The 16,659-nt window shown below is 41.6% G+C and overlaps 1 protein-coding gene across 2 annotated transcripts in view; it reads right to left on the bottom strand.

The window, feature by feature from the left end:
• Nucleotides 1–16,659, bottom strand: part of LAMB3 (laminin subunit beta 3) — an 85,724-nt gene that overhangs the window by 24,724 nt on the left and 44,341 nt on the right. For both annotated transcript variants that reach the window (XM_044446951.1, XM_044446961.1), the window contains 8 exons: nucleotides 10,791–10,905; nucleotides 10,453–10,526; nucleotides 9,615–9,806; nucleotides 7,155–7,218; nucleotides 5,458–5,645; nucleotides 3,882–4,002; nucleotides 3,097–3,285; nucleotides 2,700–2,855 (listed from right to left, as the gene is read on the bottom strand). In XM_044446951.1, the coding sequence (XP_044302886.1) occupies nucleotides 2,700–2,855; nucleotides 3,097–3,285; nucleotides 3,882–4,002; nucleotides 5,458–5,645; nucleotides 7,155–7,218; nucleotides 9,615–9,806; nucleotides 10,453–10,526; nucleotides 10,791–10,905 (1,099 nt within the window). The remainder of the gene's footprint in view (nucleotides 1–2,699; nucleotides 2,856–3,096; nucleotides 3,286–3,881; nucleotides 4,003–5,457; nucleotides 5,646–7,154; nucleotides 7,219–9,614; nucleotides 9,807–10,452; nucleotides 10,527–10,790; nucleotides 10,906–16,659) is intronic.

The raw sequence follows: 16,659 nt of genomic DNA on the forward strand, positions 1-16,659 counted from the left end.
GAGGAAAATCTACAATTATTGGCTCACATTGGTAGCCAAGTCAAAGGATGGGTTGCTTTGAAGGTATGCAGGAGTGTCTGGCACACTGATGCTACAGTTCCCTAAAAGAAAGGGGGCCATAGAGCATAGCAGCTCTGGTGGATGCTGCCCAGAGCACTCAGTGCCTCAGTGGAGTAGCAACCAAAGTAATATCACACATGGATGATCCTTGCTCTGGCCAATGGATCACAAGAATGTCTTGTGCCTCTTTGCAGCAGTGGTTAAAGCACACTACTAGCAACACTTCCTACAAAAAATAATTTTGTGGTGTGTGCCAGTGTTCCCAGAGGCTCCCAGTACTTCAGCAGAACAAACCCAGAATGTCCTCCAGGACATTGGACATCACCAGTTTGTCCTGCATTATGGATGTTCTTTAGGCATCTCTGCCACACAATCGTTAAGGAAAAGTCAAGTCTTCTGCACTAATTGATTAGAAGAGGAGGGCCTTGCTGTAGATTCTTATCCCTCTCTCCAGCCCAAGAGGAAGATTAGTTGCTCCTCTGGTTAACATGGTATGTGAAATGATTGAAGCAGAGGTCACTGAGGTTTAGATTTCAAATTAAGAATTTACAGACTTTGGTAATATTATTCACTAAACTCAATTCAAAATTAAGCTGGGCAGGTTGTGTCCTGTAAGGTACTGAAGATAACCTGGCAGATATTATATACTGGCATTTAGAGATGGATTTCTCCCTTAGTTGCGCACTCTTATTGAACACAGACATACAGACTGCTTATGAGTAATTCCATCCAGCTCTTGCTGTCATCTGCTCCCAGATCGAGTTTAACAAAAGTACCTACTGCCACCTACTGGGAACTGGCTGAAGCCCAACAATGGAACATGTCATGCAGGATAGCTTGCTGGGACTCAATTTCTTTTCAGTGAAAAGATGACAACATTTTCCTGAGAAGTTGTTAGTGATGAATGAAGCTGGCTCAAGAGGCTCATGTAAGAAGGGTTTTGCAAGCTAATGTTCAGTCAAAACCAGAACCCCTCAGCACTGTGATCTAGCAGATAAACAGATCTGCAAATCAGAGTGGAAGTAGAACTTTCAGGACAAAATTTTGCTCTCTTTTTTTCTACCTTCTGGGAATGGGGATGAATTTTAATACCTTGTTCTATATTTCTTTCTAAAAATATTAAAAACCCAGGCCACATTGAAAGTATAATGCATACCTCCAGCTTAAGAATAGTGGACTTGTATTTTTCATGGGAATGATGATGAGGTCTTGTGAAAGCACAATCCATACCTCAACCCATGTCTACCACACTACTGATCAATCCCTTTGGACAGCAGCATTGAGGTGGCTGTGCTCATACATAATCACTCATAATCACACAATCACACAAGCTAAACTTAACCACCAGTCTAGTCTCACAAGTATGATTGTGTAAAGTGATGCTATAGGTAGAGAAAACAGAGAAAATAAAAACCAAAGTGGACAGCTAATGAAACACCTCTCCCCTGAAGGCTGTTTCTTCTTTCTTTTTTTAAATTAGAGCACTTGACAAGGAACTGGTGCGTTTCAGCTAACAATGGAAATAAGCCCAAGTAAGAATTAGATTTTCTATTTTTAACAATGGAAGAATGACCTTTTATGTGTTTCATTGTCCTATAAGTCCTCATAGGTATAATCTGAAACATGCAAGAAACCTAGAAAAGCCTGCCACATTTAAGTATGTGTCTCCTCCTACGTTCCATCTTAGCACACAGGTATCGTGATTTTAGTATCCAGCCAGTATTTCTTTTTCTCTCTCTACTCCCCTACTTTGTGTAACTTCTAGCTTGATGGAAGAGACATGGAGATCTTGAAAGCTTGTTCACAATTTTGTGCATTTTGAGTTGGTGTAATAAAGGTATAGTCTTATCAAAGTTTTTGGATGTTTTTCTTGTGGAACAACAGAGGTTACTTTGGTTTCAAAATAAGAACTTACTAAAGGGGGTACTGTGGATCTTCATAAAAGCTTGAGGAGTATAAGGAAACTGAATGGACAGAAATACTTCTCTCTCAAAACTTTAGGACTTAGGGTCACCCCATTGACTGATTTAATTACCACAAAAAGGACTTCTTCATTCAGTGCATCATTTAGCTTATGGGATTAATCATCAAGAGACATTCACTAGCTTAGATGGCTTTAAAACTGGATTAGAAATATTAATGAAGAAATGGTCTTTGACTATCATCATTAATGCTGGCATACTCGTAGAAGCAGTATACCTCTGATTAAAACATGCCAAGGAAAATCATGTGAAATGTCCTATTTGGGAGCTTCCTAGGGATCTCTGGCATTTTGCTGCTGGAAATGGAGTGCTGAATAATCTCCCTCTCTCTCTCTCCATATATATTTGCTGATCCTACAGTATAGGATTGGATGTCATGGTGTGGACATGGTGTCTACAAAAGCTCCACATAAGCTTTGGGGTTAACAAATGAGACATTCTTATTGCTAGTAAATGTGATTTGTTCAGTTGGTAAGTGCTCTTTTGGACTTCTGCCTTCAATTCCTCTGGTAGAAAAAGGTCTACCTCCTGATCAGGTGGGTGATGTCACCAGAAAAGGCAACTTTGTTTGTGAGCTCATTGTAATAAAGCACTTGGAAAAGTCAGACCTATCTCAATTGGGTAAGTTCATGCTTCCAGATTTATGCTTCCACTAACCTCTGCAACCCTGAGGGTTAGAGTTGGTTAACTGGGTGTATCCAGGCTTGCACAGATGGCAACGATCTCCTTGCACGTTGTCCTTACAGACACAGACGCCATTCACAGGGTCACAGGTGGAGCCAGGAACAGTGCCATCTGGGTCACATTCACAAGCTTAACACACACAAAGAGGAAAAGATGTCAAATCAAGCACATTTGAGAAGTTCCAGACTATAGCACAATGGTGACACCAAATCTGTGGTCTAGGGTAGGAGTGTGGAAAGCAGAGAACTAGGGATTCCTAACAGAAGACTTGTCCTACCCTCAGCAACCCACAATTTCCAGATTTTAAATATGATGTTCAACTGGTGAAAACCATAAATGTGTGCCAGGAATTACAGATTATGTCACTTACGGAGACAGGCTTCTGGATGCCCAAGGTCGAACTGCCGATTACGGAAAAAGTTCACTTTGCAATGTTCACAGTTTCTTCCTGCAGTATTGTGCTGGCAGTCTTCACACACGCCCCCACTCACACCCCCACTGGCTTGGTACACAGATGGGTCAAAATAGCACTTCTTGGAATGTCCATTGCAGTTGCACCCTTACAGAAAGAAAGAAACCATGCCTCATGATGATGAATGTAAAAATGGTGTTTCACTTTTCAGGTTCACCACTAGATGGTACTTTGGTCTCCCTTATCAATCCTACAACAGGTATATAGAGTTATAACAAATGAAGGTCATGGTGGAGAAGTAAATCCACATGGAATATGCCATGGAGTAAGAATTTTGGTACTTTTTGCTCCTTAAACTTTCATGTTGGAAGAAAGGGGAGTGGAGGAAGTTGTTTGATACGTTATGTAGGAAACCATTTAACTCAAGGGAGAGAGCATGTTGATTGCATGAATATGGCCCCACATTTACTCCCCAGCATCTCCTGCCAGAGGTCCCCTGGGATACAAGGCTGAGAAAGAGCTGGGACTTGCTAGTAGAAATGAATGATGGAGAGGAAGGTTTAGCTGCATTTAACCTTCCCTGCTCACCACCCATTTTCATAACCCCACAAATCCCAAACAGAGAAGAAAACATATTTTCAGTGATTTCAACATACAAAAATATGTGTTGGAAATAACCATTCTATTTCTGAAAGGCTGCAAGCATGGCCTATTTTCCTAGCAAGCTGGACAGGCATACGCACTGTGGCATTCATTGGGGTTGTCATCTTCAGCAGGTCTCCATGGCTGGTCATTATAGAAATCTGCACAGTGATCACAGTTTGGCCCGGCAGTGTTGTGCTGGCACACACAGTGCCCACGAATCTGGAATGAAAGACAGCTTTGCTTGGAGAATGCCATAGTCCGGTTGGCTACCCTCTGGTAGACTGTGAATTGTCTCTATTTGCTTCCTTCTGGCTCACCTGACTGAAGAAAAGCTTCCTTCTAGCTTGTTCACAGAGATGCATACCACACGCTTCCATTCTGATATAGGGCCTTCTGGCACACACCAAATCAGAGCAACTGCTACCTGCAAGCCGAAAATCTACTACTCTGATGTCCAGGTAAATCTCTGCCATTCCCATAGCTGATCAGAAAACCAGCAGAATGATTGGATGATTCTGTGCGCATGGTTTGCACAAAACCCTGTGCATGGTAGAGCCTCTCCTTCTTTTCATCTCTACAATTTAGGTTTGATTCTGAAGCTATCTAGCAACACAAGCTGTTCCTGTTCATTCTAATCCATCCCTGGTCAGGAAAGAAAAGAATCCACACCTTTTGTAGCCCTATGCAGGGAGGCATTAATTGAAGGGAAAGGATACTGAGACCTCTGCCCAAAAGAACCCTGCCAGCCTGTCTGGTCAATGCCACAGTGTGAATGTGAAGCTGATGGAGGAGGGGCACATGAGCCAAAGGAAGATTCCTTCATATCTCATATCCACACTCCTCTGCTCTCTTTTGGTGCTATTTCCCATCTGCAGCATGCAGAAAAAGCAATGAGCCAGTTTGCCTGATTCTGAATATTCAGCACCAGCTTGTGTTATGGAAATCAGGTTTTTGGGTTATGCATGGACTGTTCAAACCTTCTGTATAACACTTGAACAACCTACTATCCCTGTGTGCACTGAACATGACAGGCCATGGCAGGCATTGAATATGTAAATCCCACCCAGCATATGCTACAGTCTACCATGGCTTAACTAACCAAGGATGGAATGTTCTGGTCATACACTGGAAGAACCATCGGTCAAACAAGTTGACTGGCTTCCTCTCATTGAATGGTTCTCTGCATAGGGCTATAAAAAGTATGGATTCTTCCTCTGCTACAAACCATTCGTCTCTCCAAGCTGAATATGACCAAACCAAGAGGGGGAAAGAAGCTTCTGAATTAAGGAGTGCAAACAGTCCTCTTTGTTGAAGCCTTTGGTTTCTACCTCCTTTCCAGCCCTCTGAAAGGAGCCTGACTAGGTCCTGGAGCTGCCAGAAATGCAGTTTAAAACAGTTATTTAGCCTCTATGATATAAGTAGCTTTGGACCTTTGCCCCTCAGGGCCAGCCAGCAGCAGATGACAAGAGCTTATCACCTCAGTTAATAGAGTCTGCATAATATAAGGACATATTCTCAATTTCCAAAAGCACAAAGGACTTCTGACATATCTCAGCAAGCCTGTAGGAACATTTTACAAATGAGAGGTCAGATGGCAGAGCAGGCCTGCGAGACTCTAGGGATGCAGCTCTAGGGAAGCCATACAGAGCAATATGTCCCCATTGTCACCCTCACCACATCATTGGGCTCTCCAGAGGAGGCTTCAGTGGCAGCACAGCGGTCAGCATGCCCATGACAGAAGCAGCTCCCTTGCACCTGCATCTCAGTCAAGGCGTAGAAAGCACTGGGCAAACGGTACCCCTGGGGTGGAGGACGTGACAGCTGGGTGAAGTTGACTCTCAGGTTGGTGAATTCAGTCAGATCTAGTCAAGACAAAAGACACACACTTTCTGGGAGAAGTAGCAATACAGGAGCCAAATTCTTTAGCAGCAAGAATCAATACCTGGAGGTGTGGCTCAAATGAACCTTTGGGCTTCTCTGCATGGTTAACCCACCGTTGTACTGTGGCTTCCACTTCTGGACTCTGTGGAATTAAGATGGGCTCCTTGCTATGTGTGTTTTTCTATCTTCCCAGGGGCTTTCTTTCTCAGCCTTTACATATGTTCCATTACAGAACCACAAGGTGGTACTGTAGTATAGCAGAATTGCAAAAAGCATGCCATGATTTGCAGACATTAGCCCATTTTCCTCAGTTAGAAACAGAACAAAACACACCCAACAGAGATGCTTGGAAATCATGGGAAAGGCTCTGGAAGATGGGAGTGTTGTGAAATACAGTTGCAAACTATGTAATCACCTGCAAACTGTTTCATTTTATGTGCCATCAAGTCATCTCGGACTTATGGCAACCCTATGCATGAAAGCCCTCCAACATGTCCAATCCATGACAGCCCTGTTTAGTTCTTGTAAATTTTGGGCTATGGGTTCCTTTTTGGTCCATCTCATATTTGGTCTTTTTTTTCTTCTTCTGCCTGCAACTTTTTCTAGTTGTCCAAAACCAGCAAACTACAAATGCACAATAAATGCTTCTTGTAGAGGCATAAAGACTAGTTGTAGCTTTCCTTGTAAAATCATTCATGGAAGAAGGAATAGGATTGCTATTGAGTCCAAAAAACAACTTCTATCATTTCTCACCATCGGCCAGCTAGTTGGGAATTATGGGCGTTGTACACCAAAACATCTGGAGGCCCACAAGTTTCCTAACCCTGTTCTAAAGAATACACCCCTGTAACTAGTTAGGATCCTTTGCTGTCCAAGAAGCAAACGCAAAAGCACAATAATAAGGGGAGGGGAATTCACTACTTCTGTGAAACATTTGCTATTTTCCTGGACCTGCAAATACCTCCCTCTTGTGCATGGGTGATAGTATTTTAGTTACAAAAGGTTCTGCACTTTGAGAATGACTTTGCTATTCTTATATGTTGATTATCTAAATCTTCACTTCAGCGAAGGGAGGGAGATGATAATTTCTCAAATGGTTTCCAAAATCCTGACATGTCAGTTCTGTCTCAAGGGCAAATGGATTGTTTCCAGAAAGACATATTACTATTTACAGCCTTGAGGCATTAGGTGTCAAATGCCACCACAGGAGCTTAAAAAAGAAACTCTCAAGAATAACACCAAGCATTGCCTGCCAGTTGGATCCCCAGTACTTGGGGTGTTTGTGAGGTACCTGCAGTTGCTTCTTAAAATATGCATACAGAGAACCTGCATTTATATGAGAGCCGAAGCTGAAATATCCTCAAAGCAAACAAGAAAGAACAAACCACTTGGGTGCCCAGACAAGTTCTGCTCCCAGTAACCTCTCAATAAATTTCTAGAGCACCCCTTGAAGTAAAGTCCTTAGCCTACAGATATAAATATGCACTTACTCTTGATTCTTTGGCTTTGAGATGTCATCATCCCAGATGCAAGGCCAACAGGATTGAACTCAATCTTATAAGAATAGAGATGGAGAAAATGATTATGGTGGGAAGGTCCCCCCACCCCTATCCTACATTTCTAGAAAAATGTCAGTTCTTAATCATGCCCATGCCCTCCCATTCAATGCCAACTCCTAATGAGAAGAATGGCTTTTACACTATCTTTAAAATTGTGGTAGCACACAGAATGACTGGTGTGATGAGTGCTACAGTCACTTTTGTCATGAGTCAGGACACCATCCAATTTGCCCAGAACCCTTCAAACTTGGAGGATTACAGGCATCCAGTCATGGCAGAAGAAGCACAAAGATTGCTTTCATGCTTTGCTCACCCTCCAAAACACTTAGCTGATTTTTACTCCTGCTAATGAGAAGGGGCTGATTCTGGGCATTCTGGATTTCTTCATATCCTGGTAGAGTCTCATCCCTTCCCACTCCTTGGAATGCCCTCCATGCCAACTCCAATGTTGCATGTGTTATTTCAGAGCCACAAGCAACACAAAAAGCTATGCACACTTGTTAGGGCAGAAGGAAAGTCCTCCGAATTCAGAGATGCAACTTCAAACTTGAAGTGCTTTTTCAAGATCAGAGCTAGGACTCTGAATTTGCCGACAGCCAGCTAGACACTGTTAGTGGCCATAGGTTTATGCCGTTAGTTTATTTTTTGCTAAAGAGTATCAATGATAATTGAAATCCAATATATAGTATTTTGTTGTTGCTAGTGCATGCCGTTGAGTCATCTCCAGTTTAATGGTGACCTTATTTTAAAAAGGAATAATGCCAGAATACAATGCATCAATAAAATGCAAATTAGCAGAGCTTCATCAAAACATCAAGAAACATTAAATAGGAACTGTTTATGAATATCTTTAAACCCAGATTTCTCCAAGAAAGAGTCTGCTCATATGAAGGCATGCCATGTTGGATTGATCCACTATGGAAGTTTCATCCTAGATATAAAAGAACTTGACAGCATGGCCATGGGACACGGAGACAGAATGGGACAGAAGTCTAAGCAAGGTTTAAATTATGCCCCAGATTAGGTTTAGAGCATCAGAAGAAGAAACTCAGCAGACAATGTTAAGATACAGAATAGAGATGGGCGCCTTCCCCTCATTTACTGCAGACACTCAGAAAATAAGCTAAGTAAAAAAATAAACAATGGAAATAGCTTGGCTTATTTGCCAAGCCAATTAAACTTTGGAAGTCTTCTGCACAAGCTGCACCTTCAATCTTCCTTCCTTCCTTCCATCCACCCACCCTCCTACCACCCCCAAACCACCTCCTCACTTCCCCATCTGGGCTGGGACTCCTTGGTTGTACTGCCATTGCATTTCTCATGAGAAACTGGGGTCTTCCTTCTTGGTGCATTACCATGCTCCTTCCCATCTTCTCTAGTGCTGCCACAGCTGCTGCCTCAGCCAGCAGGTAAAGAAAAATGGGGTTGGAATTCTTTCCAGCTTGGATTTTAATCTTCATTTTAAGGGACTTCATGAGCTTCATAATGCTTGTTATCTGAGGGGCAAATATTATGGATCCCCAGTGCTCACATCTAGGCAAGGCTGAAGTCCAGTGAATTTTATCACTCTCTATATCACCATCATATCACCACATTTCATTTATATCCCACTTTTTCCAGTGTGCAAAGAATCTATCCCACCTGCTGAATGGGATGGTTTAAATTGGTGACGTGCAACTGCAGGGGGTTTGGCCCAATGGCATTCTTGGCCCCTTCCAACTCTACTATGATATGATTTTATGATTCTATGAACCCATGATGGCCTGAAAGATTTTCCTCCTCCATTTTATCTACCTTCACACACATTGAATCAATGGGTAAAGCTTTCAGATGAGAATAGTTTCAGCTCCAGCATCTTTCTTAAGAAATTAATCACTGTTGCCCCTACTTGACTGTTGGATTCTATTCCTTCTGTGACCTAGTTTAGCCTGGGAGAAAGGGACTACCTGCACTACACAAAAATAATTTGATGGAACTCCTCTAACTGTTCCTCTGCACATAACTAAATAGAAGGCAGTTCCTTTCACTAGAGTAGTGGACCTCTATTTATTTATTTAAAACTTTTCTATACTGTCCCATACTTAAAAGTCTCAGGACAGTATACAACAGATTAGTCAAAAAACAAAACAAAAACGAGAACAAGAACAAGAACAACACTGAGCGTTATGAGCATAGCCAAACTAGTTAAGATCCTAGAGCTGCCTTTCCCAATCTGGTGTCCTTCAATGTGTTGCACTTCAACTGCCATCATCTCTAGCCAGTCAGCATGACCAATGCTGGGAGTTGTAGTCTAAAACATCTGGAGGGAAAGGCTGTCCTAGAAGTTTGCTAATGCAACCCTAAATTTTGTGAATTGCACATAGCTTCTCTGAAGCAATCAGTTTGTTATACCTTGCCCCCATTTTGTGGTGGTCTGTGCTGAGTCTGTATATCCTGGCAACGCACATCCTGCCAGGTCTGAGGCAGACCTCTGGAAATCCGTGGAAATGAAGTGGCACAGTCCGTGGACAAGTACTGATAAATTTTCCAGGTTTTGCCAAAGTCAGTGGAACGTTCAATCACCATGCCAACTGGTAGAGGACTCTGGAAGGAAAGGGGAAAGAAATATGATCAGGTTTCAATAATCTCACTTACCAAGGTGAGAGGGGAGCCAGGTTCTGGCAGGTGAGATGCGTTTGAGGCTTTCTTTGATCTTGAAGTTAAAGAGGAGAGGGATGAAGTCTACCACCACCACCCACCTTCAATTTTAGTTCTAAAGTTCTCTGGGTGCAGAGAAGTAGGAACTTATTTTCTTCCTACCTGTAGCTGCAAGATTAGAGTTGGAAAGAAGAGTAGAAAGGGTTTTGTTTCAGATATAGTAAGAAGCCTGGGACAAGCTCCTGCCATTTTGGAAAAGGTAGGGCAGACAACAAATCTTGGGTAGAAAAATGTATGTTAGTGGTCAGTAAGGCCAGACAAATTTTGTCACCTTCCAGATAAGAAATTTTAACAAAACACATTGGGTTGGATACAACTCAAATTAGATATCCTTGAAATCAATGGCATAATTTAGACATAATTAAAATCCCACTATTTTCAATGGGACCTAAATTCAGTTTAAAAGACTAATTAGTGGGCTTTATCTGCAGCCCCAGTAAGTTGGTAAATTCGGATGTTTGTGTTCATTTGCAAAGGCCATTCAAATCAAAGCACTGATCCCAAGTAACCAACATGAAATCCACACACATACCCTGAAGTCCATTAGGATGCTACTGAGCTGAAATCTTTTATCCAGATCTAGCTGAAGAGAAACATGATCTACATCTGAGGACATAGAAAAGAACAGTTTTCAGAGCAGCAGGTCATATAGGTTATGAAAACAAAAGGCTTTTCCTGCCAGGCAGGTCATCTATTTTCTCTTTGTTCTTATCCACTAAAGCCTAAGTCCTGCTTGCTGAATCTACACAACCCTTGCCCCTCTTTGCCCATCATTCCTATCATAAGATTTTCAGCTAAGACACTGCTTTACATAGTGACCACATCAGGATTCTTTTCCCTTGAAGACATGCAACACATGACAGGGATTACCATTCTGTGACTGCCACCATCGTCCGTCCCCTGTGGAAGAGAGGACATTTTCCACCCGGTGACTGTAGAATACATGAGGGGTTCTGGAATCACATCGGCAACATTTAATTTGCCACTGAAAGAGAAAAAAAGACAGCTATCAGATCAGATGCTCAGGAAACGGGATTTCTAATCCTGTAGAAAACAGTAATGTATTCCAATTTCTGAACAGAAACAATGGTTCTTTTTTAGAGTCATTCTTCAATAGTAAGTCAGTTAAGAACATAAGAAGAGCCCTGCCGGATCAGACCAAGCATCCACCTAGTGCAGCATATTGTTCACACGGTAGTCAACTTACTGCTCATGGGAAAGACATTTTCCCCACCAAGTGGTGTAAACTGGCATCCCAGCTCAGATTTGGGAGGTTACCGTCAGGACCAGTAACCCTTCATAGCCACGTGCCCTCTGGGGTCGTCTAATCCCATTTTAAAGTCACCCAAATTGGTGGCCACCATTCTATATTGTGGAAGTGAATTTCATAGTTTAGCTATGCGCTGTATGAAAAAGAACCATCTTTTATCTGCGATAAATTTCAGGAACTTCCAGATAAGGCTTTTATCATGCAGTTCTCCTGCCTCATTCATAGTAATGCCTTTTCCATATTTTCCCTTTCAAAAAATAAATCATGTGAGAAAGGAAAAGCCATGATAGATGCATGATGTATTGACTGATTGGTAGTACTGTTGTCCATCTGGAAGAACTGTGTGCAACGGGGGGAAATGGACATTGACCAGTTTCTAAAGCAGGATGTTGTATAGGGTTAAGGCCTAAGAGACAAACTCCTTTCCTATGAACCTTTATAAAGTCAGAACTCGTTGCTTTTATGACATTCCTAACTTCCTATCTGTAAGTGCATGAGACTACTTTAGGCTAACTCAGCCACTGATCCATCTTTTTAACGCTGTCTGCTCTATTAGGCAAAGCCTCCACAGATCCTTGGGCAGGGTGTTTTTTCTGGTGCTAGATGCTCATTTTAACTGGAAATGCTGAAACCTTATGCAGGCAAAGGTTAGATTTTACTATTCTGCTATGGTGGCTTCCCATCTTCCTTCTCATAAAAGATAGCATTTTGTCACCCTTGAGGTTGAAGATCATGTACATAAAGTTGCATATATAAGCAAAACTGAAATAAAATGATGAATAATCTTGTACAAAGTTCCTCTAGTCATGTCTCCTTCAAACAAACACATCACTCAGGTTTCAAAAGAAGAAAAGCCAGCAGGCCTTAGCACTTGAACTAGACCATGATGTCCTTCTTCTGGGATTATTAAATGGCTTCAGAAGCTCAAGCCTCAAGAGAGAACAACATTGCATAGATCTTGATAATGGTTCTATACCAGTTAGACCTTATGTCTGTCTTCATGGGATGCTCAGGTTTGATACTGGCCAAGATATTCTAGCGCATTTTATGGCAGAAACCCAGCAGATGCTGTAATCATCCAGGGGTATGATCAAAAGGACAGAAAAGCTTGTGGCAAGTGCCACAGTCCACAGCATGTGGCAGGATAACCTGCAGTTTACACGGTAGCAGCCACAATCCAGGGTCAATTTCCTACTCTCCAAACAGATGTGCCGCTTTCCCCCACAATATTAACAAATCTGCCCAAAGTGGCACTGCAAATGGAATTCCTTCCACACACACTTCAAACAATACATGGCTCCTTTCCCAACTGCAGGTCCACCACCAAAAAGACCTAAACAAGCAGGAGGGACAACACATTCCAGAATATTGCTTTATATTTCATTATTTCTTCCTAAGATTAAAGGAGCACCTTCAGTTTATTTCATATCTTTACCTGCTCTGCATTTAACAATATTTGCCAAGTATGCAAAAGCTAGTAACAAATTGCCAACTTTGTAGAGTTGCTTGGCCAGTCTTCTCCTAGGGTATGTTCATCTGGACAAACAAGATGGCCTTTATCTGAAACTCCCAACCCCTTCCTGCTCTCTTCCCAAAGCAAAGGACAAGCCACTTTACTGGGTGAAAGGTTACTGGGTGGAAAGTCAAGCAGAGCAAAAATCTCTGTATCTGAGTAATTCAAGAAGCAAGACAGCTGGGCAATCCCTAAGGTTTTGTACACAAACAGATTTAAAAGACCTCAATCCCATCTCTAAAAACAAATACTCAAAGATGATAGGCCAGGCTAAGTCCTGGCTGGAAAGAAAGAAAGAGAGAGAGAGAGATAAAAGAAATAAAGGGATCATAGATCCCTGGTACATATATAAAGAAGGAGATGGTAGAAAGCAGAGTAACAAAACTGTGTAATAGATATCTATGCAAGTACCAGTTTCATTTAAGTCAGTGGTGCTTGTTCCCAAGAAACTGGCTATAGAATTGCAGTCTAATTGTCATCAGATTAATTATATTGGTAGAGGCTGATTTCATATATTTGCTATCTTCAGGTCTACAGGTCACAGTTAGGACTAGAGCCTGGGGCTGAAATCCAAAGCCCTCCCGGAAAACAAAGGCCAGTGGCAAACATGTCAGGCATCAACATCTGGGCCAATACGGGCATTCAAGGGACTATCAGCACTGTCATCGTTAACCCCAGCAACTCTTCAGGACTATGTGATAATCAGGGTGGGCTGGCCAGCCAGCTGGACATGTGTACCAATGCCCATGTTTTAGTTTTACTTTTAAACTATATAATCCTCTTCTACAACAAAGTACTTATCCCCTATTTAATGAATTTAAAATGTAAAAATGTACATGCCCAGAGCTGTTGTTTTCCAATCAAAATTGGCCAAAAAAGATTATTTTTTAATTTGTTTGGTTGTTTGTTGCTGCAATATATCAAGAATATAGAAACATGGGGTACAAGTGAGAAAGGAGAAAAGAGAAATGCAGTTGTGTGTTTACAAATGAAGAAATGCAAATTGCCATGTAAAGTTCCCACTGCATAAGATCATTAAGTCTAGTGACTAAATTCTGGATTTATTTTTGTGCCCCAATGAGGGCATGCTAAATTACCATTTAAAAATTGATCAAAGCACTACAAAATGGAAATTCAAGATGGAAATGTCACTGGCATATCCAAACTCCATTTAAATTTACTTTGCCCTACCCTCTGAGCTCCAGACAATAAACATACACTCCTCTTTATGCGTGTGTGTTCATGTACTTCTTTCAAATAAATATGCTATAAATTCATCACTTTTTTCTAAGTCATTTTGAACACAGAGCTAAGAAAATGTTAATATTTCAGCTTCCCTTACTTTATCACAGAGGAAGCTGGGATGCAACAATCAGATTGGAAGTGGAGTTGGCTCTGCAAAATAGGTCCACCTCCATCATCATGCACATCAAGCAGCTCTTCCACCTGCTGTCCACACATTCAGAGTGAACATCTACAGAGAAGGAACCAGAGATTGGAGATCCAGGTTGTATGAAAGCCTTCCTGTACCACCACTCTGTACATGATGGTACTGTATGCATGGACATCTAGGGAAGGTACTACTTCATGTACACTATGGCAGAACTTATTTGTTTAACTTAAACAAATATAAGATGCACTTATCTTACTTATAAGATGCACTTATCTTACTTATATCTTACAAACACTTATAAGATGCCTAAATGTGCCTGAACTAGTATGGTCCCTCACTGTTTCAGCTCTTCTGCAGCTTTTGCCTTGGCTAGATGATAGGCAGAGAGAGGCAGACTGTAGAAGAAGGAGGCACAGATTGGTCCCATTACTGGTTTCTCTCTACCACTCCCTTTCCTTCTCTCATCCTCAATGTACTTATTTCCCTCAAGGAAATGTCCCTCAAGATATGCAGTGTAACATCATGAAAGATTGCCTTTCTCACACACAGACTCAAGAATCTGAAACTCTTTAAAATCTGGTTGATTTGTTTGCTTAGCATGTTGTACTGGGCAAAAGAGTGTGCTGTAATTCCAGTGGGGCCTTGCATTGGCTCAAATCAAAGACGGGCTATTTTGGAGATGTGGCAAAAGTTATGCCTGCTAACCTCCACACTTGGACTCTGAAACAGTTGGACACTTCAACCCTGAAACAATCATTTCACAAGGCAGTCTACTGTGGGGTCAAAATCTTGCTCTTTCTCGTTATTTGGAAAATCTAAAATTAAAACTGGAAGCTGTGCTGAGCCAATTGTGTAATAACATGTTGCTTAAGAGAAAAAATGCCCATTTATTAAAACCACAGCTTGCAAGAGGAGGCAGCATTCCTCAGGGCAGAAGCAAAGACTGGTGAGCAAAATAAAATGATGGCTTTAATTTTGGCTCAGTTCAAGGTCATGCTGTTTTGGAAGAGCTTTGCTGAAAGCTCTGACTGCCTCAAACACTGGATGTTTTCACATTGGACAGAAATGTGCAACTCACCCCTCTCTGTTTTAACTTACTTCTTCTTTGGGGGTTAAGGCAGGTTGCATGACTAAGCAGACCAGAAACAATCTCTATGAGTGAGGTACATGTCTGCTCTGCACTGAAGCCATGGGATACAAGGATGAGGTTCATGGCTTACAAACTGTAAGCCAAACTGTGGAGGGGACAGTCATGGAGGCAGCAATCAGTTGTGTCTTTCCAGCAAATAAGCTGACCCAGAAAAAAATGAACATGAGGCTACCAGCAATGGGTCCCAAGAAATCCCCTAACATGTAGAAGTAAATATAGCCAAATTAGGACTAAAGGCCTTCTTGTTAGAAAAGACATGTATAAGAAGGTAGGGTGCAGCCAGGAAAACTGCTATAAAAGTGAATATTCTTTCTCTAAACCTAATGATTAGGAGAAGCAGCAGGAAGAGTTTGGTTATTTGTCAATCCTCTTCTCACCTTTGAAGGCCTTTGGCAACCAATTAGATCCAGAAAAGGGGTTCCAGAGGGAGGGTGTAGTAAAGCTCTTTTCACATAGTAAAGTTTTTTTACTGGTATTTTTGCTTGCCTATTACTCTTCCAAATCTTTGTTTAACTTACCCTTGGTAGAACTACATGGTCTGCCTCAGCCTCAGGCCTTGAAAGCTGGGCTGCTACTTCTCCTATGCAAATATTTATAAATGTGCATTTATTAGGATGAAAGAATTTTATAAAAAACAATAACTTCTTTCGTCATCCTTTTGCTGATATATTTCCTCTTTTGGGCAAACTGAGCAGCCACCCTGCATCCTGACATTGGGTTTTATGTCCAGGAAATAATTGCTTTGTCAAAATGACTCAGGACCCACCAGTGAAACTGTCTCCAGTTTCATTTTCAAAATTCCAAATAGACTTTAATGGGAAAATCCATGCCTAATTTTAAAATTAATCTTTCTGACACAATTTACCATTTTTTAAATTTTCCAGGAGAACGTCAACTCCAGATAACATCAGAGATTTTCTTTTGTACTGAAGTCACAATTCCACTGTAAGACCAGTAGTCTTAAAATGGCTTCCATGCTGAAAACCCAAGGGTTCTGTCTCTGACAAAAGCATTCCCATTGGTGGCTGAGTTGCTCTCCCTCCTTCACTGCTATCTGACCTCTAATGTGGAAGGTGAAAACCATTTATTTGCAGCTGAAGAATAGCATGCAATATTCCAAAGACATATTCAGGCTTTTGTATCACTGCTGCCCCTCACGTGAAACACAACCTAAAAATCACTGAAAAGAAGTCTTCTCTGAGTGTTTCACATGAGCAGCAGCACAAAACAATAACAATAGCAAAAACATGCCTGACATTCCACAGAATGAGAAGCTTCTATTTGCATAAGGGCACTTTGGATCCAATATTTGCAGTGTTATATTTTCCCCCCAAGATCACAGGTTCTGCCAGTGCAAATATGGAGGTAGGTGGCTGCTTCAGCAACCCCTTTAACAGCAGTTGGATTTGTAGA

The sequence above is a fragment of the Varanus komodoensis genome, unplaced genomic scaffold (assembly GCF_004798865.1).
Source record: "Varanus komodoensis strain SLA01 unplaced genomic scaffold, ASM479886v1 scaffold1, whole genome shotgun sequence".
NCBI classification, from domain to species: Eukaryota; Metazoa; Chordata; class Lepidosauria; order Squamata; family Varanidae; genus Varanus; species Varanus komodoensis.